This window comes from Ictalurus furcatus, chromosome 13 (assembly GCF_023375685.1).
Source record: "Ictalurus furcatus strain D&B chromosome 13, Billie_1.0, whole genome shotgun sequence".
Classification (NCBI taxonomy): domain Eukaryota; kingdom Metazoa; phylum Chordata; class Actinopteri; order Siluriformes; family Ictaluridae; genus Ictalurus; species Ictalurus furcatus.
In genome coordinates, this window is record NC_071267.1 from 7,826,292 (window position 1) to 7,851,763 (window position 25,472).

Below are 25,472 nucleotides of genomic sequence, written 5' to 3' on the forward strand. Positions count from 1 at the left end.
TCAGCTCTGCATGAATTCCAAAAAACTGGCATAATTGTGCAAAAGAATAACGTACAATCAAATTATAAAGGGCATTCATAAAAAAAAATAATAAAATAAAAAATTAAAAACTGAAGAGATGTGAAATTTCATTTCCTTTAGGGGATTTCTGGAAAATGCTAATATTTTTTTAATTCATAGCATTTGATTTGATCTTTGTCTCCTCTTTTTCTTCTTCAGAGAGACACCATATGGGCGAGTTTCATTGTGCATGGCTCAGTGAATAATTAGCTTGGCTATTGTATTAGAAGAAGATGCCAGCGGCAGTCCGGTGTGTCTGAGATAAGGCAACAGGATTTTTAATTCTTGGGTAAACTGAAGCACGCTTATCAATATTACAGCTCATGTATTCCAAGTAGTTGTCCAGGAGCACTTCAGTTTGAGCTCCACTTTTGAAATGATGGGTGTGTGGAAGATGGGACATTGAAAGGGATGAAAATGTGCATGTGTATAGACACACTTGGGTGTAAGAGCATGATGAACACATACTTACCCATGGTCATAATTATAGTAATCCTGCGTATAATAGTCCTGCCCTGGGTCAATGCCTGATTCCATAGATAGTTCCTGTGGCCAGAGGAAAAGTCATTACTCAAAATGTGCACAGTCAGGAAAATTAAATGACAGCTTCCACTTGAACGTACATGCATAAGTCTAAAACCTTTCCCTTCAAGGAGGGATGGACTAGCATTCTAGTTAGGATTCCTACATGTGTCAAATACACCGACCACCCAATAGGAACACCTGTACACCTGCTCATTCATGCAATTATCCAAACAGCCAATCATGTGGCAGCAGCACAATGTATGAAATCATGCAAATACAGGTCAAGAGCTTCTGTTCAAACATCAAAATGGGGAAAAACCGTGATCTCAGTGACTCTGACCGGTGCATGGTTGTTGCCAGATGAGCGAGTTGAATATTTCAGAAACACCTGATCTCCCAGGAATTTCACACACAAAAGTCTCTAGAGCTTACCCAGAATGGTCCAGAAAAAAAACATCCGGCAAGAGGCACTTCTGTGGGTTGAAACACCTTGTTGATGCGAAAGGTCAGAGGAGAGTGGCCGGGCTGGAAGGCTACGGTAACTCAAATAACCACTCTTTACAACCGTGATAAGCAGAAAAGCATTACAGAAAGGACAACACATCAAATCTTGAGGTGGATGGGCATAAACCCAATCAGATTCCACTCCTGTCTGCCAAGAACAGGAATCTGAACACTGAACCTGAAAATTGGAAAAATGTTGCCTGGTCTTTTTCCAATCTTCAACTGTTTAGGTTCTCTTGATCTACATCTGCATGACTGTATGTATTGCACTGCTGCCACATGATTGGCTGATTAGATAACTGCATGAATGTGCATATGGACAGTGGACATGCGTGTACAAGTAACTGAAAGTATTGTAGCATTGTTCATATTTCTATGCATAAGATAAGAAGAATGTACCTCTGGTCTCAAGAGAGAGGGCCGAAGCAACTGTTGTTGCTACACAGAAGCCACAAGGAAATCACAGCAGAAATAAGTGAAAGAGGAAAGGAGAAATATTACATTTTAGAAGCATAGAGGAAATGACTAAGAAAAGGTCAAGAACAGCTCCGGAAAGCAAAGAACAGTCAAAGGTTGCATTAAATGAGATGTCTGTATATACGAAGGCATACGGATACAGAATGTGCATCATCTGTAGAATAGTAGTTTCTGAAAGAAAGCTATAATTCTTTTTCCTTTTTTTGGTTGTCAAGCCACATACGGACATATCCAACTGTCAGCAATATTAAACATAAAAAAAACATCAAGAAAGCCTGATGCTTACATGGTAAATATCTGCCTCTAAAATCTTTTCATCATGCCACATCCACTGATAAAAACCATGGTCAATAAAACTGAAAATTGGACATATTTTCAATATAATTTAAGTTGAAAATAAAAGTACATACCTCTTGATGTCCGTAACCTCTCCTATGGAGAGATAACAGAATATCAGCCAGATTATCAGAAGTAGTCTTCATTTTGTACAGATTTAAATGCATGAGTCAACTTGCAATAGTTAGGAAATAATCTTTCCTTATATGGAATATATGAATATTTGATTTATTGCCATGACTTTCTCTATGTTTATCTTGCTTATACACATCCAAAGAGAAGAAAATGAAAAAAAATGTGAAATGCAGGATGTTGTAGAGATGGAGAAACAATTTAAAAGAGGATATTAAATACAGAGAAAATTATAGTGTGAAGTCTATAAATACTTTACCCAGCTTTGTTAAATGGTTTCTAAACAAACATATGAATATTTTTAACAGGTGGGTGGAAGCTAATCATACTTCAAGTATTTTCTAGTCCAGTTCAGTGCCAGTTGTTGGTTTTCAGACACATTGTTGGCTGTCCATTGTTCAAGGACATGGATGTGTATAGCTGGAATTGCTACACATTCATACCCTTTTGAAAATTAAAGGATTACATACCTGCATCTAAGAAATAGCAATATAAAACACTGTGCCACAGCAAGGAGAGACTGCATCTATGCATGTGCGTGTGGGAGATTAACACAATGGCAGATTTTAAGTCGATTCCATGATCTCTCCAAGAAACAATCTGCAAGCGTTCCGAGGGAAAGTACATGGACACGCATGGGGAAAAAGAGACGGAAACCAACATTTCTTTTAGTCTGCAAAACCTCTTCGCAAATGCAAGGCAAATTAAAATTTTGTTTGTGAAGCTGATCAGCAGGAACAAATTAGCACTGTTGTTCTCTGAGGAGTAATGATGAATTCAAATTAAGATTTATGACTAAACAAGAATCCATGACTTTCAGAGGAAATCACATCTAAAATGTTCATATCTGGAGGGCGTTTTTTTTTTTGTTGTCTGGGCCACATATCTCTGTATACTCAGTTGAGTAAACTATCTCCATTATATCACATTGGACAAAGTTCCACCTTAAATTGGCCAAAATTTGATTACACGGACCATGTAATGCTCCAACAATATTGGTCTATAGTTTCACACAAAATACTGTAGCAGCACTTCACAAAGAAAAGCCTTCAGATTTCCATTATGTGGTGCAATTCACACTGAAACAGATGACTAAGCACATCACCATGTTTTGCACACAGTAGTCATTGCTAGTTTGGTTTGATTGTCTTCATACTGGTCTGTGCAGTTCCTCCATACTTTGAAATGAAATAAAAATGAGATCTCGGCTCGAGAGAATATAAATTCTCAATAGTGTAGCACGATATAATACATGGATGGCAAATGATAGGTTGTGGGTGGCTAGAATTTACACTCTGAATAAAAGCACAATATTATATCACAATTAAAACAACAACAACATCATCATCATCAGAATGCCATGTTACTTTTCCAGTTAACTTTTCAGTCATGATAGCGCTCCAGCATAACCTCAAAAAAGACACGCAATAGTGATGGATGAGGGTCACATATTCACAAAAGCTGACAATAATCAGCTGTGATGAGGGATCGATCCATTAACAGAGTGCTAATTAAAGCAGGGATTAAAAAGACGCTGGCTGAATCGAATGTGCTGTGTTGCTCTTTGAAAGATGAGACAGAGACCACTGGGCTAGACTTGCACACACGATGGATCGTGTCTGTAATTAAAGCCACCCGTGTTCAGAATTGACAAACTGACTGCAACTTGTAGCAGATTTTTGGCACAGAGACGAGTTTGAATGAGATTTCAGCGTCAGTCGTTCTATATTTTTCAATCTGTACGGAACCGTGAGTGAAATTTCTGAAATATACCTTTGCTGATCGTATACATAATTCTAAATAAAATAGTGGGATATTAAAGACCTTTTGCCTGTGTGTGAGCCATATGACTTTGTTTTAAAGCCCTTTGAATAATACTTGAGGTTGTAAAGGAATTCAAGCTGTGCTAATGCAGAAAGAGACATAGAGAGACGTGAGATAGAAAGGAAAATGTAAATGCTCTTTGGCAGCCAGATGCTTGCATTGTTTTCTGCCACAATTTCCTTATGTCTGCCAAACTAATACATGTAAATATAAATAAATGAAAAGGATTTGAGGCAACTGCATTGTACTCAGTGCAACGTTTTATACAGAATATTTATTTAGTGCAGCAAGACTAAAGTATATAATTTTTTTGAGGAGTATGAGACGAGGAAAATTGCAATAGATAATAAAATACTTTTGTCTTGTAAAACAACTCTCTCATTGGCATTTAAATAATCCAAGTCTGTAGATGATTAAATCTAAATCAAGAAATACAAATACTGTTTACATTTTGTTTTACAAGAAAACACTCAAGCAATAGTTTGTGATATGAGAGAAATGTGACCACACAAAGATAAAAAAAACAAAAAAAAAAAAACAGTGATCTCAAACAAAACTCAGAGAGAGATGCAGAAAATAGAGAAATCAGGAATAGAGAACTATATGTAAAGAGTCACAGTATAGTGGATTGAGATGGGAAACATTTTTCCATCTCTTCCACCTCAGAATTCATGGTTGGGTTGTTGTGCTTCTCTGTCTCCTGCATGCAATCCACCTCTGGCTCGCCTACCTCAGACTCCTCAGAAACATGCGGCTTCTGTGGCTTCTTTAGAGGCTGCTGCTTTTTGTCTATTTGACTGTACATGTTGGCAACAGATTTCTCTAACTCAGCTATGTTCCTAATGTTCTTAAGGATCCCTTTGAGTTCTTTTTTGGAAGACTCAGGTTCTACTGGGAGGGGAGGTGGAGCAGGACGGGAGGATACAGGCCGAAGAGATGACACAGAGGGTAGGGGTGGAAGAACGAAGGCGGAGGCAGGCTTAGTACAAGAGCCAGCAGGGGAAGAGGGAGGTGGTAGAGGAGGAGGAGGTGGAGGTGGTAGAGGTGGAGGGCAAGTGTGAGGTGGTGGAGGAAGTGATGAAGGCAGAGGAGGAGAATGAAGAGGAGGGGGGCTCGAAGTGGGAGAAGGAGTCGGAGAGGAGCGATGTGGTCGTGCTATTGGTGGTGGAGGTGCAGGTATATCTGGAGGGTCTGGAATTATCTCTAAATTAACCTCATAGGTCTCTTCGCCAACATAGGCAGACAAGCTGACATATTTCTTGAGGCCTGGTGGAGTCGGCTTGCGGCTTGGGGGTGGTGTGCCATCAGTCTGGGTGATTATGATGGCTGGAGGGGAACTGTTCTTCTCTATGTCTACCACTACGGACCTCGGTGGCTCGGAAGAGGACAGCAGGTATTCAGAGGACAGTGAGCCCTGAGAATCTCCCCTCTGCCTTTGCCTAATTTCTTGCTGGGCCTGCTCTTCAAACTGCCAGGCCTTCTCCTTAACTGTCAGTTTAGGCTCAGGACCCTTGTCTGACTCCTTGATCCCTTGATCTTCGCTATCCTTAAGCTCCGACTTGAGCAGATGTAGCTTCCATTGCCTGGGGTCCATCACCACTTGCCGTCTACAAGAGCGCTCACTGGCCTCACCCTTGAGCAGCCTGGAGGGCAGTGTCCTCGAATGGCCTGATATCCCAGAGGGGAAGGGGAACTCGGAGCTCTTCAGACACTTGAAGCCAGGTGATTGCAGCCCCAGTAGACACCTCAGGTGCTGGTTTTTTCCCATATGCTCTGGGTTGCTGATGTTACCGTTGTCATGATAGAGTGGATTGGTAGTGGTCAGGGGGTTCTCATCTGACAGGAAGGTGATGTTGCTCTCAGAACGGGGGAGATTGTTGAGCAGGATACCATTGGCTGAGGATTGCTTATGTGCTGCAATGGCACGTGATGCAAATGAACTGATGAGCTGTTGGCGGTCTGCCTCCTCCAAAACACACCTTTTAGCCCTATTCTCACCATGATGGCACAGGGGGACAGAGACATATGCTTGATGAGAGGAACAGGAGAATGAAGAATGATGATACAGAAGGAGCCAACTAGGCAGCTAAGGCACGGTCACATTTACCCCAGTTACTGCATGTGCATAAAGTATTTCTGGATGCACTCTATAATTATCTAGGAGACATCTAAATCCAGAGAACATGTACTAGGAATGCAACAATAAGTCATAACAGAGCAGAATTATATTAATATAGACTGGGCAATGAATTACCAATGTGTCAAAAGCAGGTCGTATACTGTGAGGAAATTATTAACTAGTCTACAGAATAAGCCACAAGGACACATATCTACCAATCATAGGCAGCACTGAGTAGCACCTTCAGAATCTGGACATCTGCTATTAAAAGCAATGAAGTTTACTTACTTAGGCCTGATTTTCAAGATAAGGAAAAAAGTGACAGAAAGAAGAGAAAGACCACTGAATGATGAGCTCAAAAGTATGTAACAACAAAAGGACAATGGTGATGGCAATGATATTTCATTTGTGGTAGTGCAGGCTATATTTTCTAGAATAATAGCAAAAACAACTACTAGAACAGGCACGATGTCTTCCAAGAAAACAATGATGTTGGAAGAAAACAAATCCTGCAGGATTAACTGCAGTAGTGGCAGCTTATTTGTCAGAAACTTGTTGGATTTTCTTTTTACCATTGCCCTTTCCTGGCATCTAATGGGCCTGAACAGAATAGACATTTATTGTTTTTTGAGCAATATGCTACCAATTGAATCAAACAAGCACACTTCAGATACAGGTGGGCACAGAATTAAAATTCTAACTGCCAACTACAAGGGTAATGTAAAAACTACTTGGCACAGGTGACACACACAAAGAAAATCCCTCAAACCTTTAATGCCTAACCATTAATTGCCCTATTTATAGCACATACCACCATGGCAAATTTATCAGCAAATTTATTTAACCATTTGCATTTCAATGTCTTTCAATTGATATTTCTTTGGAAACTCAATGAGTGTGCCATTAAACACTGCTGTTTCATTTTAACGGGAATTATTTTATTTTTTAAAGATTGTTTTCTTTGAATATGAAAGTCCATTATGTTAATTGAGACCCATTCTGTAGTCACTTGTCTCGGTGGAATTCTGATAGAATTCATAGAGCAATATTTTAGATTACTCAAGAGTGTGTTTGACAGTAGAGTCCCATTAAGTATTCAGAACATTTCAATTGCTAAATAGAAAGTTTTATGAAAAAGTACAAGAATTAAGAATTAATAAAGTGCTTTTACCAACATGATAAAAAAAAGCCCTTCCCCTGCTGATTAACAACGTTCTGTGTATAATTATGGACCAGGTGTTAAATGGCTCTAAAAATAAAGTATAGCCAATTCTCAAGATAAAATTTCATATAATAAAAACTTACATGGTGTTGTCGCCTAGTTCCTCATACAGATTGCTAGCAGCAATACCCCCAGGTTTGCCAGCTGGGAGAGCCATTTGGATCCTGGCGGTTTTGGCACATTCAGCCTGTCGTCTTTAGTTGATGAATTCAACAAGTTACACAAATTTATAGCATTAGCTTAATCTTGAAAATGGGGAAATGTGGTATACATGCACTCCAGAAATAAATAATGCATGCTGCTTTCATGAGCGCATTTCTTATTTATCATCTCAGTGAGCAATATTTAGCAGCTGGTTTATGAGAAAACAGTCAATTTGAAGCCATCATGCATTCATGTGTTCATGCACATTTGGGTACTTACTCTTTAAATCTGCAGATAATGCATTGTGGGAAGGAAAAAAAAGAGAAAAAAACAGAACAGGCATTAAAACAAAGTAAGGCACTTGGCAGAGGATTATCATGCAACAACCCATTATTGTAGTAAATTTTAGTGACACAGCTGCAGGAGTTGTCCAGTGATTTCCTCTCTGTAGTTATGATGTTTTATACGGCTCCCCCGTAAAAGAGATGGCTCTTAGAGTAGAACGCTTATCTCTTGTGTTCCAACCACTCTCCCCTCCTCTCTCTGATCACTGCCTCCATCATTCATTTGCTCTGTCCAGAGCAAAATATCTGTCTTACAGCAACAAACAGGTTCTCTGGTTTGTCTCTAGTAGCAGTAATGAATCTGCTTTCACAATAAATACACGGAATATCTAACTTGCTCTCCAAGATGTTTCCATGGTGAATTAGAGAAAGAGGTCCCTATGAGCTTTGTGTTGAATCTTGGCAACCAGCTACTTGAAGTTTCTCAGGAATAAAAATGCTCCGGAATAAAATAAAATACCTCTGGGAAGGTATTATTATACAGTCTGCTCCAGAATTACTGACTAAAGAATTTGAAAAAAAAAATCTTTCTGGTAAATTAGCTTAATTTCACACTGAAACTAACCTTTAATTAAAGTCAGCATGTGTCAATTATTGTCACTATTGCATTTAGTAATTGGAAAAAACCTCATCTTGCCAACATAACAGCACTGAATCTTCTCCTACAATGCTTGATAAGACTCGAGGAGAAGACAGACCACTCCTCAATACATAATCTCTCAGGGTATTAGGTCCTCTTTTGTAGACTCCTCTTCGGTTCACCCAGACTGGGATAGCCATGTCCAACGTTTGAGTCTGTTCTCATTGAACCATTTTCTGTGGATTTGGATGTACGTTTTGGATCACTGCCCTGTTGGATGATACAACCATGACCCAGTTGCAGCTTCTTGGTAGAGGCAGCCAGATTTTAATTTCAAATCTCTTGGTACTACATGGAGCCCATGATGCTTTGTAATAAGGTTCCCAGGGCCTTTGGGGGAAAAACACACAGATCCTCCACAAAGCAGTACTTAACAGTGGAGATTAGATGCTTTTCTAATCTCTATCCTGCTTTTATGCCAAAACTCACTTTGAGTTCCCCCCAAAAAAAACAACAGGCAAAACTCCAGCAGTGTCCAGAAAACTCCAGGTGCTTACATTTGGGGTTAGATGAAAGAAAATGTTTATTCTGCCATGCAATCCAAATTGTTTTACATGGATATTTGTTGACCCCAAAACACTGCCAACCATCCTCCTTACTTTGTATAAGGGTAGTATACACTTGTGTCCTCTTCGAGGCAAGTTCATGACAGCTCCGGTTGTTTTAAACTTATAAAACTCATAATTGTGCCCACATGACCATCTAAATGATTGCTTTAAGATGTTCTTGATTGACTAAAACAGGTGTGTTAGATTTTGGTTGGAGATGAAACCTGCAGGAAGGTAGATTTCAAGAAAGAGGGTTGGTGACCATTGGTGTACACGGTACATTAATCTTCCCCATGTTGATGAATGACTAAGGAAACCTGGCCTCTGTGTCACCTCATCTATACCCCAGTGTAACAGGAAGTGATTTTGACCTGAGTGATTAAGATGACTGGTCTATGTAAAGCTAAAACAAAGGTGTGATTTTCCAATACCCATTTGTGTATTACCTGTTTATATTAATATACCGGAGATAAACAAAATAAACAAACAAAAAAAACATTTCACAATTGTATTATTACAAAATAAAAATATATGGCCTCGGTCAGTAGGATAGCAACTGCAAAGTAGTGAACAGAACATGAACATCAGTTAATCTTAACGCTGTTGTAACACAGGTCTCTTTAAGCGTACTCACTGTCGGTATGTGATGATGACAGTGAGGATGGCGGGGATGCAGAAAACAACGATAATGATAGCAAGGGCCAGCAGTGCTCCTTCTGTGTAGCCCAATGACTGCACCGCTTTCTTCACACTCTGCACGACGTCGGGTGTGCGAATCTCCAGGATGCGGCCGCCCCGGCCCAGGTATGGCTGGAACTCCTTATTAATGTCCAGTAATTTTCCATCCAGAAACCTGAAAGAATAAGGAGAATGAACTCCTAACAGCTGTACAGCATCTGGAATAAGTTGGACATTTATTCTTGCCCATCAACAAATTAAATGAACAGTGATACTTTTGTTCAGATTCATGCGCGGTATCATAGGAAGAATAATGTCTGTCATACAGCTTAAGAAACATAAGCCTTGTCAGATTTTGAGTCCATAACTTACTTGGAGACCTCTAGGAATCCAGAATATGCCACACCAAGACCTATTCTCAAAATAAGTAAAGAGACATGCACGTCTCTTTGCATGGAGCCATTTTATAAGCAAACATCCTAGGCCTGAATACATGCTCCTTGACATAACAGCTGTTATACTGCACTCCATTCAGCAAAGAGCAAACTGTTGGTGCCACAGTGTACATGCAAATTGTGAGTATAAGCAAGTAGCAACAGAATGAAGGCAATCATAAAACCCCATAATGTGCTTGTGCCAGCATAAGACATTTGGTTAAGATTTCTAACCTATTTAACTGCTTAGGTTTGAAATGAACCCAATCAAAAGACCTGTAGCTGTATGGATGTGTGTGGTTTCAGCTAGGTGAGGATGTGAAGCAAGGTGGGAGGCAAAAAGGGTCTTCAGGGAAGAGCTGTCCCTGCTTGTCATAATGTTGAATGACATAACTGGGGCTGGCTTCATGAGAGGGTACAACAGTGAGCGGGACAATGATGTCTCTTCCGGAAAGTAATGACACCTTACAGATACTCAAAGCATGGGTCAAGAAGAAGGCTGGGTCAATTATGTGAAAGAAAACATGCATGGATTGAAGAAATGAGGAACAAAGTCAAGTGAAAGTGAGAGTGAAGGACGGAGACAGACACCAAAGGGCTCACTTGAACAACTCCTGTCTGGAGAGAGCCCTGTTGGTCAGCGGATCGATTGCGTACACCATGAGGTCAGAGCTAGAGTATTCTTCCTGATCATAGGTTTCTCCGTACCGCCGTGGCCCAATGGATTCCACCACTACTTTGGCACCTGGGACCTGGTCCTGCACAAAATGCTCCAGGATACTGCAAAGAAAGATGTAGAGAAAGAGGTGATACAGACAGCGAGATACATGAAGGTATGTTAATAGTTCAAATAATTCTTTTAAATTCAGCATAGGATAAAAAGCCAGGCAGCGTTATGGAATGAAAAATATGCTACTACAATTTAAAATGTAAAAATCTGAAGTTTTATGCCTTTATTTTTATTTGAATTTGTATACAAAGTTTCGTAGTTGAATTACATCAAATTGTATTTCATGGCTTGAATGTGTGCAAGGTTTCAAATTTGATTTCATTAATAATCAGCTGTAGAAACATTCTTATTCAGTTTTTTGGTGGCACAATCCATATTCAAATTGTAAAAACACTACCTACGTAGACTTTGGAAAAGCAAAACATAGATTTGACCACCACCGTTTCAGCAAATGAGCCAATGACGAGTCAATTAAATCTGACTCTGAAGAACTGGGAAATGGGAAGCAAAAACTCAATTTGAATTTTCTACACCTGAGTATTATAAAATGAAATTTGAAACCTTGCACAGAAATTCAAGCTATGGAATACATTGGAATACATAAAATATGCATGGAATACAGACATCAGTTTGATGTCATTCAACTATAAAACACCACAAATGAATATAAACAGATTTCTACATTTAAAATTCAGATTGTAGCAGATTTTTCATTCCATACAAATTCAGCTCCCTTTCATTTCCAGATATTAAACCAAACAAATGTATGTTTTAGTGCTGAATTGAAAACAAATATGAAGATGTCTACAGCTTCCTCTCCCAGAAGTTTCCAACACCAACCTATAGATCTTTAGCAGGAGGTTTCAAGAATCTGTTCTGAGTTCAACACACACATACCAGTGAACATGCGGTAATGATTAGTGTCTACATTAGAAACAAACAGGTAAATAATGATGATTAACTTAATCATTGGGCTTGGCAATTGGGAACAGTGAGGAATATAGCGCAACAATTACCCCACCTAAATATACATCATGTTGGTTAGGACCTCATGGGTTTGACAAGAGGGAGAGAAAAATACACTTGAGATTGATTGTATCAGACTCTATCACTTTAAATTCAATGTTATAATTCTAGCAATGGCCAGCATTTCAGTCATATGATTTATAAACTTGTCTCATATTCTTTTGTCACAATGTATACTATATGTGGATGTTTCCCCACTATGGCAGAAGTGGGATATGTGTGTATAGAGGTGTATGTGAGTGTGTGGCATGAAATGGCGGCTGGATTGGAAGATTTCCCATTGGGAGCCCAATACTGAGGAACGGCACCTGGGACTGAGAGGTCAAGGCAATCCAAGACAACGGAGTGAGTATATCACATTTGCGAATGTGTGTGTGTGTAGTACATTGTAGTTTCTCACTGCCAGCTTCCTTTGAGATATCTTTCCAGAATGTCTTGCTGTCCTCCAAACACAATGTCTGGCAACTAAAGTTGTAAGGCTGCATCCTGTGTGCTTTAGTGTGCTTTGAGCCATCAAAACACACAAATCACGTCTGGACGGCCAAAAACGTAGCGTTCATGTGTGAGCAAACGAAAACATGAATCAAGGAAGAGAGAATGGTAAATGCTTTGCCTGTATCCATTAGGAGAACAGAGAGAGTCTGCATTGGCATTCTCTCCTTTACAGGGATCTGGGCCACAGCAGGAGGCCTGGTTCAGAGATATGTGTGGCTGGAAGAATCAAACGGCTCACTGGTCCATTCTACATATAAAAACAACTATGCCACACCCATACCAGCTGTGCCTGAGAGGCTCAGCTCAGAAACATGCTGACCCTTTCATTCTTCATTACCATATTACAAGTATAATCTGACTTTGGATGATGCCTGGTACAACTTCATTCGAGAGAGAATGATAACTTTAGCCATTTATCTTTGTCTGGGTGATGGGGAAGGAGGGGATGTGTTTACCCGATCAGTTGCTCCTTGTTCTGCTCCACCACAGTTGGGGGCACATTGGACACTACCACCTGCATATCCAGCTGATTGACCACGGACACCTGGGGAATGTAGCAATTGAAGAGTTATAATGTCAGTAAAATTTCACAAGCCAACAATGTCAGTGAAAAATAACACAAACGTGAACAGTGTGTGGAATATTTATTGAAATACTTAACACGTAATACCAAATAAATATTTCTTGCATGTTTTAATAAAATTAGGCTGTATATGTGAAAGATTATAAAATATGAATACATGTCTTATTTCCTAGTTTTGTCTGGTTCACAGCCCAATGTAAACTCTCCTCTTCCTTTAGCATGTGTGTTGTTTAATGGCCACAAAGGGGTGTCTGTCCTGACTCCCTTTTGCTCCAAGAAGCAGCAGTTAATGGACCCAGATTGCGGATGCATTACTGTTTAATTGCTCATCCACAAGACCGTCCAACTGGCATCCACTGGATTCCTTCTGGTGCTTTGTTAAGAAGCACAAATTCATTTAAAGCTACCAGGCAAGGAACTGGCACCAGAGCTAAGCTAGGAAAAAGATAGATTAATGGAGTTTAAATGGTATCGGACTCCATAGAGTTTAAATGGTATCGGACAAGCTCACAAACAATGGTGTTCATCTGTCAGCACTGGTCAGTCTTGGGTGTATTGCTTGGGTTCAGGAATAAAGTAACTCCCTGCCTCATCTAATATAAGATGATGGCTTTGTAAAGAAAATGCGACAAATGTCCAGCTTTCCAGAAAACAAAAAGACAAGTGTCAGTGAAAACACCAAAGCACCACTACTGCATGCTTGCTCATCTCAACAACACTGCTGCAGCAATCAGTGATGAGAGAAATGATCCTGACCTGATGTTAACAATGCCAATGTCAGTAAAAACAACTTTCATACTATATGTGACTGAAATATAGTCTAGGCTTAGGGTCTGTTTTGAGCTTTTACAACATTCACTCACCAGTCACTTTAACCTGTACACCTGCTCATTTTTATGCAGTTATCCAATCAGCCAATCATGTGGCAGCAGCACAATGCATAAAATCATGCAGATGCAAGTCAAGAGCGGCAGTTAACATTCACATCAAACATCAGAATGGGAAAAAAGTTTGATCAGAAACTACTGATCTCCTGGGATTTTCACACACAACAGTCTCTAGAGTTTACACAGAATGGTGCAAAAAACAAAAACAAAAACATCCTGTGAGCAGAGAGTCTGCAGGCTGAAACACCTTGTTGATGAGAGAGATTAGAGGAGAATGATGAGAGCTGAGAGGAAGTCTATAGTAATTCAAATAAGCATTCTTTACAAGCAAGGTGAGCAGAAAAGCATCACAGAACACACAACACATCATGCCTGGAGGTGGAAGACCACACCAGGTTACACTATTGTCAGCCAAGAACAAGAATCTGAGGCATAGACTCACCCAAACTTTGAAGACTGGAAAAAGACCAGGTGTTTTTTTTTTTTTTTTTTTTTTTTAACTAATCTTCGATGTTTTGTGTGTTCTGAGATGCTTTTCTGCTTACCACAGTTGTAAAGAGTGATTATATGTGTTACTATATCCTTCCTGGCAGCTCAAACCACACAGTGTTGAATCCCTAGCGTTGAATTAACACCCAGAGTGTTTATTTGAGCCCAATGGACTTATATAAACACTGTAGGTTTTGAATTCAACACTGTGGGTGTTAAATCAACACTGGTAATTTTTTGTGCAATATGGACATTTTCATCTGATCTCTTTTATCAACAAGGCTTTACAACTCACAGAACTGTCACTTGTTCAATGTTTTTTGTTTTTCGCACCATTCTATGTAAAGTCTAGAGACTGTTTTGTGTGAAATTCCCAGCTCAGCAGTTTCTGAAATACTCAAACCAGCCCATCTGGTACCAAAATCCATGCCACAATCAAAGGCACAGGGATCACACTTTTTCTTCATTTTAATATTTAATGTGAACGTTACCTGTAGTGCTTGACCTGTATCTGTATAATTTTTTGCACTGCGCTGCTGCCACATGATTGACTTATTAGATAACTGCAAGAATGAGCAGGTGTACAGGTGTTCCTAAAAATAGGTGTTCCTGTGTGCAAATATATATGTATTCGTCACTTGTGCTAGTGTGGGATTTTTCCAGTTTCTTCTAGTTCAACAAAGAGACACACTATCGCTACTTGTAATAGCTATAGTAATAGTAATTGTGGAGAATCCTTAGCCTGATGAGAATGTGTAAGAGAGTGACTGAGAGTGAGGCTGTCTCTGAAATCGCATATTGTGACAGTACCTACTACATTCGAATCAGTACATACAGCTCGGCCGCTGATACAATATGTACTGATTAGTATACGTGTGTACTATGAATACAATCTGTACATACAACATCTGCCATGTTGGCATTGTCACGTGACCTACAACTTTGAAAGAGCCGACACGCAGCCTTCCGCCATTTTTGATTCTGACAGTTCTTCCACACCAGTCCCGTTGCCTTATGGGGTAGTAAATCTCAGTGGAAGCAGTTGGCCATCCAACCCTGAAATGTTTCATGTAAGCTTCCTGCCAAGCATTGCGTGAAGACAGTTCCCACCAGCCACATCTTGGCTGCGTTTTCACATGCTACTGACATGAGAAAGAGCAACCGTGACCTTGATTTGAATGTTTTGCCAGCTACAGCATTCAAATATTAGTTATAAGAAGGTGGATTAACAATTTTTTTTGTTGTTGTTGTTTACAATTTTTTTTTAAAACAATTAATGGAATTAGTAGTAACTAATCTCTCGTCTGGTGATTTTGTTCTATAAATGGGATGTTCTATAAATGAGAATCATTTTAAACAGTGCTCATAGCAGTAAAGAAGGACTGGGTCATCTGTAATACTGCCCCTAAAAACATGACATGGGGTAGTAAACCATTAGCATATTGTGTTTATTTTGTTTCCTTCATGCTGGTGTAAAATGAGTATCATTCTGTACAAACACTTTGCTATGCAAGCACGGGTTGCACAATCCAAACGTCTTTGTAGATTGTGATTTTAAAGTTCTCTGATGCAGCCAATGTGGATTGAAACACTAATTAAACAGAAATAACACTTCAGAAATTGGCATAAAACCTAGACTAAAAAAATTCTGGTGGACAAAAACTACTAGGCTTAATCTTGGCAGAAAACCTGGCTCAATATTTATTCGACCTCATTTAATGATTTACAGATAATGAAGAAACCACAGGGAATTGAAAATAATTATAAACTGCTGGAAAATCTGTATAGTAGACTCAAGCCTTAACTGCACACTCTTTTTCATCCAAGTCTCTTTCTCTCTGCATTTCTCTGTCCTATCCATCACACTGCCTGTCTTTGTATCTCTCTTTTCCCCTCTCTATCTCTCTCTTTAACAGGCTCACTGGCATACTCACCACCACTTGTGCACTGCTGCTCAGGCCCTCTCCATAGTTGTCAGTGGCGATGACTTCGAATCTGAAGTAGGAGCGGCGCATGTTGTGGTACATTATGGCAGTCTTAATGATGCCCGTGTATGGCTCGATCACAAAGCTGTCCTTCCCCTCTGCTGTTGGAGGGATGATAAGCTGGTACTTCATGGCACTATAATTCCCTGTGTCTTTATCCAGAGCCTGCAAAACACACAGGCTGGGTAATGGCATGTAAGGTAAAGAGTAGGACTAGCACTACAGCACTACTACAGTTCCCATTCAAAGATTTGTAGGATGTAAGCTTCAGGATGACAGATCTGTCACGATTACTCTGCCCTCTGCTGCACTGAACATTCTCAGGGTTTTCTCTGCAGTGGCACTGATTTAGAGCCATTTTTATGTGTGCACCTGTGAGTGTGGGTTTGTCTAGCAGCACCAACAGGATAGATGACTCTGTCTGATGTTAATCCAAATTCTCACTATGTTCAAGAGATCAGCTTCACTAAATATAGTCAACCTACCCCTGAGTCCCAATTGCCATACTTTATACTATGCACTAAAAGTATGTACTCTTTCTGTGAAGAAAAAGTCTGAGCAGGGTATAATTATATTTAAGGTCAACAGTGTGTGAAGTTCACATGCTGATGTATTACATGGGCTCTATGTCTGGCATGTTTTCATTAACACTATGAGGAAAAATGTCTAATTAAATGAACACTTCCACGAAGCAAATTCTGCCAGTCTCTCGCAGATCGAATGCATACATCTAGCACATAAACATGTAACTCATTTCCTATCTGAGAACACCACCACCACTCTAGTCAGCCATTTCCTATTGGCTAAATAATGGCCCCAATACAGCAGATTATGTCAATTAAGCACAGGACAAAAAGTTGTATCTCATGAAAGTAACCTGAAATTAATCTGTTTATAATATACAAACAGTTTGATGTTTTATTCATTTTATATCAGACCAATGTTGTTGTTTTTTTTCTACCTCCATTTTCTCCCAATGTGGTCAATTCTCCTCTATCACGCAACCGGGGTGGATGAAGACTAGCACATACTTCCTGTGAGACAAGGGCAGCTTTTCAAGCTGCTGCTCATGCTACGTTAATGGGCAACTGAACACACCCAGAAAAAAGTGTTATCTACCCTCTTCCACATACATGAATCTCACAGGCACCCGTGATTGGCTAGTGTCATTCTGATTGATGTGATCTTTGTGCCATCCATTCCCTATTGGTGCAAAGCCAATTTTGCTTTCTTGGACTCCTAACCATAAATTATTTGTGGCCTTGTCGTGCTTTGAACTTGCAATCTTCTGATAACTAAGTGAGTGATATTTTCTGTTGTGCTACTTCGGAGCCCAACAATTACAATTCTTATTTATTAAAGAAGTTATCATTATCCTTTTATATTTACATTTAAAGTTGTAGAACATCTGTGAAACAAATTAGTGCCTATTATAATAGCTATGAAGTGTCATTCCCTTTTTCTCTCTCTTGATGTAAATATGACAAAGGAGTGCAGCATGTCATGTTACCAATAAACCGCAAAGTGCAGAGTCCTCTGTCCCGAACACTTTCACATGTCAGAAAAAAGATCTTTAGCTCTCACAGTAACATTAACAGCATTTGGCACACACCCTTATCCAGAGCAACTTACATTTATACAACTGAGCATTAAAGGATATGCTCTATCAGTGGTAGCTTGGTGGTGTAGAGATTTGAACTCACAACCTTCTGGTCAAACACCCAATGTCTTAAACACTGCGCTACAAACACCCCATGATGCTGGTGGTAACAAAGTGCTGAGATTAGAGACTCCTTCAAAAATAGATAAATGTCTTCTCACACCAAACTTTACTAAAAAAAAAAAAACAAACAATTACAATATATTTATGTCGCTGTGCATTTGTTACTATGGAAATAATAACATATTAGAAAGAGTGCATTATTATAAAACTGTGATGTGAATTGCTGTTAGTACCATCAGAGTTATAAAAAAATAAATCAACACCTTCTGATTAATGAGATTAGAGAGTCCAACAAAGCTGTAGTACAAGTAACATTAATAAATCACCCAAATGCTACAAGGAGCTGATGATCCAGCATTGTTCTGGTGATGTCTTCGCAATTAGTTACATGGTACATTGTTGACATGCATACATTTGTGTGCTATCTGGTTTCCCTCGTGTTTGTCCTATTTCTAATTAGGTATAGAACAGGAAAATGAAAGCCATCAGTCCTTGATTCACTTAATAGCAATGTATCGAATTGACACTAATTAGCAGAGTGGCTGAGCTGAACAATGCATCCACTGTCAGTCTGCGCCACCATGCAACTGTTTGCACAATGATAATACAAGCTTCCCTTTCAACTTCGTGTTTTCTTACCCAGGTGACAGACCAAGCAGCTGTCTTTTCTCCACCTTCAAACTATTTAAAGAAGGATGAGAAAGTAGATTAGTCTAAGCTGCACGCTGCTGAGCTGCTTTACAAATCTATTGCAATCTATTGCATGAGTCACGATGGGTTTCCTGCCGCTGTGTGTCTGAGAGTGTGAGCGAAAAGAAGATGCTGTCCTCTTGTTCAGACAACTTTTAACATTCCATCTGTGCACACAGTTACAAATGTACACATACACATGCATGGCCACATTCGCTTCAATTCCCATGCACAGTGTGCATAGAGATATTAGTGTACTGTTGGTTTTAAGATGTGGCATAGCTGGGGGGGGGGGCTCTTGGAGCTAAAAGTCTATAAAATAAGCCTTTAATATTTTTTACATAATACATTAAGTCACGGATTCCCTAGGAGTTGTGACCCCATATGGGGTCACTTGATGGGATCAAGTGGGATCACAAATAAGATCATGAGAGAAACTTGCAATATTTTCTTTTGTTTCATTCATTTATTATACCTCCACCATGCTTTTAGGTTGTCTATCTGAGATCCTCATTAGTTCCATATCTCAAGAACAATGGTTGAATGTTTGTAGGATTTATATAAAATTATCATTGTAACCAGCAGATGAACTGATTCTGACATTGATCCAAATAGCATCAAGGTCACATGTCTGAAATAGCTTTTCTTCCTTCCTGTTTCTCATACGGAGATGGTACTTACATCTTCATGGTCAGAAACTCAAGAGCCAAATTTCATTGCCATCATGCATACAATCCATACAACAGTGTCTATCAGTCCATACAGGAGTTTGCAGTTTTTTTGTGATTCTTGCGGCCAAAATTGCTTGATTTTCCTGCGGCTTCTTTCAAACCTTGCAATGCAACTTGCGAATAATTTTGTGATTTTTTTGTGGAAAACTACTTGAATTGGTGAAATTGCAATTGCATGAAATTATTTTGCATGGTCTTGCACAGTGATCCATCCATCCATCCATCTTCTATACCGCTTATCCTTTTCAGGGACACGGGGAACCTGGAGCCTATCCCAGGAAACATCGGGCACAAGGCGGGGTACACCCTGGACAGGATGCCAATCCATTGCAGGGCACATCTTGCACAGTGATGTTTGTTGGTAAATGAGGCTTTTTAGCCGTACTCATGTTCGACACACATGAATCGAAGAGGGCTTTGTCTGAATGTGTGTTGTGATGACATCACATGATGTGTCTTGGCCCAAATCTGCAGAAAATATGCAGTAATTTAAAAAAATTACAAGCTCTTCTGAATATTGTGGAGTTTGTTTAAATTCTGCAATAGCAAAATTCTGGAGGGTCTGGTCTACGTGCCTTAGAGGTTGGAATGCCTCACACCTCCAGAGTTATGGGTTCGATTCCACCCTGTGTGTGCAGTTTACATGTTCTCCCTGTACTTCAGGGGGTACTCCAGCTTCCTCCCCCAGTCCAAAGACATGTGCTGTAGGTTGATTGGCATCACTAAATTGTCCACAGTATGTGTGTGTGACTGTGCCCTGCGATGTATTGGCACCCCATCCGGGGTGTCCCCTGTCTTGTGCCTCAAGTCCCCTGAGATAGGCTCCAAACTCCCCGTGACCCTGTGTAGGATAAGTGGTATAGAAAATGGATGGAGTGCAGGGAATACTCATTTATGTTACACATATGTGTGCTACTAACATAATAAATTGTTCAAATGTTACAGTAGTCCTTTATTATAACTCTGGAATAAAAATATATAGTGGTCAAGGCTTGGCATCACAGAAAATCCATATTGTCAATTTGGGGTCAAAAAGTTTGAGAATCTCTGCATTAAGCAAATAAAGAAGCAAAAAAAAAAAAAAAATCATCTGATACTGTACTGAGATTTACTACACAAGAAGTGCTACACCTCACAGAAATGACTCTGAAGTTATTTTCAGCTTCGGTTGAGCTGTCAGAAAGACTGGCTTTAAATGCTTTTAAAAATAAATTACCCAGAACAAACGTAGGAGTAACACACACACACACACCCACACACCCACACACCCACATATACTCATACAAATCTGATCCCACTTCTTGTCATCTTCTGTCACCATTTAATTTGATTATGTACTAATTCACATTATTCCAGTTTGTTATCTGTCATGTGGGCTTGTCCAGTGGGGTTCCAGGAAAGGTGTATAGTGTATCTATCTATTTCACAGTCATTTTGGGTTAACTATATCGAAGGGCTTCTCACAGTACTGTGCTATTCCATTATTTATATTGTATACACTTCAACTCCCCATAGACTTGGACAGGATGCATACATTGTGAATGAGGGAAACCACTGGCTACTAGATAAGTGGCAGCTCTCACTCATTATGCTCATTATATATGATGACCTTGAGTGTGTGTTGGTCTTCCTCTTTCCGAAAACGCCAGAGCGACCTTAATTACAGCTCACACATGGCAAAAGACACTGCCTGCTGAGAGTGGGGCATAGAGAGCAGAAAAGCAGAGCAAGAAACTGTGAGAAAGTGAGAGAGGCTGTTAATGAAGACTGGAGGAGAATGCCTGGCTGATTTACGAGGATCTTCATGGCAGGCTTTTTGTCGCCTGCCCTGTTGACAATTATGGTGAGCTCTGTATCATGTTGCCTTGGAATTTCACAGCCAAACAATCTCACAGAATCCAGCCGACTACTGTCCACACCTGCTTTACACCCTGGACTAGCATTGCCGCAACAAACAGTGCATCCATTACCATCCAGAAATTCTGACAAACACCTGCACTGTCGACAAACAAACAAGAGTTATACCCACTCAGTGTCTGAGGCAATTTTCTGTCTAGACAGCTACATCTGCGGTGATGGGATTGTCATTCGCTGCTGCGGAGCAGACATTAAATATGAATGGTAATTACCTAAGACTTTATCATGATGTACGATTTTATTATGATATTTAAAAGCGACTACATGTTTATCTGTACCTGAATTGCTGGGTATCATTTAAATTGAATAGAAGCCTGAGCAGACACAATGTGGACTTTCGTGTAAATGATGCTGCCTCAAAACCTTCTGAACAGACAGTCGAGTAGAGTTTGTAGTGTCCACAATGGTAGTGTCCACAATGCCTAAAGTGTATTTTAATTATTGTGGTTTATCATATAACTGATTATTAGTGCTGCATCATAGTTAACAGACAGCATAGTAGAATGCACAGTAAGCATTCATTAGGTCCACAGTGCACTTTCACAACTATTAATCTGTTTTATGTGTGAATCAGAGTGAACTTGACACTTTTTGGTGTACTTGGTATTTGGCTTGGGTTCACACCATACCATTAAACAGATTTTCCACTTTTGCAAAAAAATAAATAAATAAAAAGAAAATTAATGGTTAAGGGTGAAATTATACTTGTACTCATTGGTCAGAAATATGGCAACATAAAAAACAAATGCCAGATGCATGTAGAATCACAAAAATCACCCAGGCACAAAGAACACACCACATTTCTGCAGTGCTATTACTGTACCTTGGTGCAGTTTGCACCTCACAGGTCAGTCTAGCAACTCACATCTACAAAAATCTGAATGCACTCAAAACGAATGGCAGGTTTGATTCACCTCCTGCATTTGGGTCGATTCAGGGTCAAATCATTTTCTCACTGCAATCGATCCACACCTGAATTCGCTGTGATCGCAACTACCTAACCATGGTCCCGAAATAACACTCCTGCAATACACATATGTTGTAGTAACAGTTTGCTTTACCAATGTTGCTTACACAATGTTACCTGTTATACAAAAACAAACAAACACCCAAAAGGTTTCTAGAACTGCAACATAAAAAAATTCTTAGCACATCCGTTAGCACTGAGCTCAATGAATTGCAGAAGAAATGGTGCTTTATATAACATTCCAGTACAAACCTCAACCTGCAGGACTGATGTGAATGTCTTAGTGTCCTCTGTGACCCCAGCCAGGTAGAGCTGTTTAGTGAAAATGGGTGGATGGTCGTTTTCATCTTGCACCTCAATGAACACCTTGGCTGTGTTACCTGTGTGCAAAAAAGACTATATGAACCAAATCTTACATAATATACAATTCGGTGCCTTGGCCTCTTAGTTGCTTTATGGACTAATCACCTCTTTAAGACAGCCTCCTCTAGGTAGAGTAGTGCTTTTGCCATATTTTAGATTTAAAATTTTCATTGGTAATGGTCTTTGGTCTTGTTTTGACTTGAGCTCCTTGGACTTCAAGATGCTGATTGTTTAGGAATGTTCTCTACCAAACTCTGGGTTCTTCTAAGAACAGGTATATTTCTATTAAGACCATGTAACACTTTAATTGCTCAGAGGAGACCTCCATTCAACATATTATGTGACTTCTAATGGCAACTGCTTGTACCAGAAATAATTTAGGGATTTCAGAGCAGTGGACGGTGAATACTTATGCAATCACAAATTGTATGCTTTAATTTGCAAATAATTTTGCAAGCTACATTAATTTAATTTTGATTGATTGACATATAATCCCAATTATGCCCATTCCAGTTCCTAGTTAAAACTCTACAAAATGTAGAAAATGTTAAGGGGATAAATACTTACACAAAGCACTGTAGCATTATTATATCACTTAATCTCAATTGCAGGAAAGGAATAAATCTCTGATTAAATTATGCTGCAAATGGCAGCCGCTTCACTCCTACTCATCTGAATCTATAAAGTGAGTTCCTATACGTAGCAAAATATTGCTTGGCAGATTATGCCGTCTTTCTGTTCTGTCGCTTCTCACAGCAGAAAGCCAGAACATTCTCAGTGAGGGAGAGTGATCGCTTCATCCATCACCTAACAGAACACAGCACCATGCCAGGGGGCTTCCAGAACATTCTCTTTGCCATTGGCACTCACAATGGGCTACTTGACCACAGCTTGTCACATGGTCACTTCTAATGCATCACTGCAGGCTGATCTGTGTTTCACTTAATTATTTCCACTAATTGAGCAAAAGAGCTTTCATCCACATAGTTCAAGAGGTGATACATGCATCCTTTCCCAGCCAAATTAATCAGTCCATTCATACACTACCTCATCTACATTTGCATTTCATCATTTGCTGAAGCCTTTTTTCTTTTTTTCTTTTAGTGAACTATGGACTTGTCAAGATGCCTGCCAGAAAATGTTCACTAACAGAGACACTATGTGGTGTTGACATGAATGCCTGTGACATGCAAAGTTGTTCATCGTAATTGGCTTTTTAAAACTAGTGAAATGTAATCTATGCAAACACTGATCTAAGAAACCACAAATTGGACTGGTCCTAGCATGCCAACATACTGGGAGGAATCATATAAATAAATGAATGCCTCAAGCACTAGGCTACATGACAGGCAAAGGCAAACAGCTCCCAGTTACAGTTCTGTAATTGATGACAGAAATGCATAATTAATCTCCGATACGCACTCAAGCAACAAGGTGTTTTTATTAGATCTAAATAGATGAAAAAAGCCCCTATCTGAACACTGATGTCATGTGAAATGGGAATTCAAAACCAGATGAGTGACTTTTTGAGCAACAAGGCTTAGGGTTTGTGGCATGGAGAGACATCGTGCAGAGATTTCAACAACATAATGCATGCTGGAGAGACAGAACTAGTGGTTGACTCACTTTTTGCAGGAGCCCGCAGGTTGGATGAGATCACTGTCATGGAGTTGGCCTCCACACGCAGCACATAGCTGTTGTTGCTCTCAAAGTCCAGGGGTTTAGCTGTGCTGATAACTCCAGTCTGGTTGTTCAGGCTGAATTCGCCTGTGGCAAAAGTGTATGATAATTAGAGTGTAGAGCTGCGAATCTACAAATCTAATCAGCAATATTGTTATAATACTCTGCAATCTAATCGGCAAAACTGATGCAATACGCTAATAAAAATAGGTGGCAACAAATGGGCCACCTGTGTGGAGTATATGGGCAAACGTGTGTGGATATCTGACCATCACAACCATATGTGGTTTTCCCCAATCTGTTGCCACACAGTTGGAAGCATACAATTGTATAGGATGTCTTTTGCATTTAAATTTCTCTTCATTGGAACTAAAATACCCCAAACCTGCTCCAGCATGACAATGCCCCTGTGCACAAAGCGAGCTCTATGAAGACACGGTTAGCCAAGGTTGAAGTGAAAGAACTTGCACAGAACCCTGACCTCAACCCCACTAAACACCTTTGGGATGAATTGGAATGCCAACTGTGCTCCAGACCTCCTTGACCTCATTAATGCTCTGCACTCCCCACAGTTACAGGTTGTTAAACAAGCATATATACAGTAGTTGTGATTGGTCAAGTGTCCAAATACCGTTGGCCATATAATATAGTTGGCCTACGTTATGAAGTACGCTATGGGATTCTTGAATTGGAAGTGCTTTGAGCATGCTATGGAATGTCACTTTAGTCAGACTAAATGCATTTGATGGAAATGGCAGAGAATGTTATAGCTAAGAAAAAACAGTATGACCAAAATCCTCATCAGTGTTATAGAAAACTATGCTCTTTCTGACCCATCAGTCTCATTCATATAATTTTACCTTGTATTGTATTTAATTTTATGGCTTTATTGCTTTGATTGCTCTATAATGTAACCTTGGGCCTGTGAAAGGTGCTATAAAAATAAAATGCATTATATTATTATTACGTACCTCATGACATGACGCACAACTTGTGTTCCCTTTCAAAGGCAACTCCACGTTGCGTTTAGCATAACACTATGGGGAGCGACCAGCATCTGAATCTTGTGTAAAATCATGCCTATTTATAGGCTTGCCATGATCAGGTGACGCGGCAATTAAGCGTGTCGCGTGATATATATATATGGCATCAGTGAACCGCGGAGTTAGCCTTATTATCTTCAGCGAGACTGCATGTCGGTTGTTTGTGTAAAGAAACA

The 25,472-nt window shown here is 39.7% G+C and overlaps 1 protein-coding gene across 1 annotated transcript in view; it reads right to left on the bottom strand.

Moving 5' to 3' along the window:
• Window positions 1-3,546: 3,546 nt before the first annotated feature.
• Window positions 3,547-25,472, bottom strand: part of pcdh15b (protocadherin-related 15b) — a 231,843-nt gene continuing 209,917 nt past the window's right edge. Inside the window, exons 26-35 of the mRNA XM_053640491.1 lie at window positions 24,200-24,340; window positions 22,463-22,590; window positions 16,132-16,347; window positions 12,694-12,782; window positions 10,591-10,767; window positions 9,510-9,728; window positions 7,623-7,631; window positions 7,283-7,393; window positions 6,266-6,271; window positions 3,547-5,846 (exon numbers count right to left, since the gene is read on the bottom strand). Coding sequence (XP_053496466.1) covers window positions 4,472-5,846; window positions 6,266-6,271; window positions 7,283-7,393; window positions 7,623-7,631; window positions 9,510-9,728; window positions 10,591-10,767; window positions 12,694-12,782; window positions 16,132-16,347; window positions 22,463-22,590; window positions 24,200-24,340 — 2,471 coding nt within the window. The 3' untranslated portion in view covers window positions 3,547-4,471. The remainder of the gene's footprint in view (window positions 5,847-6,265; window positions 6,272-7,282; window positions 7,394-7,622; window positions 7,632-9,509; window positions 9,729-10,590; window positions 10,768-12,693; window positions 12,783-16,131; window positions 16,348-22,462; window positions 22,591-24,199; window positions 24,341-25,472) is intronic.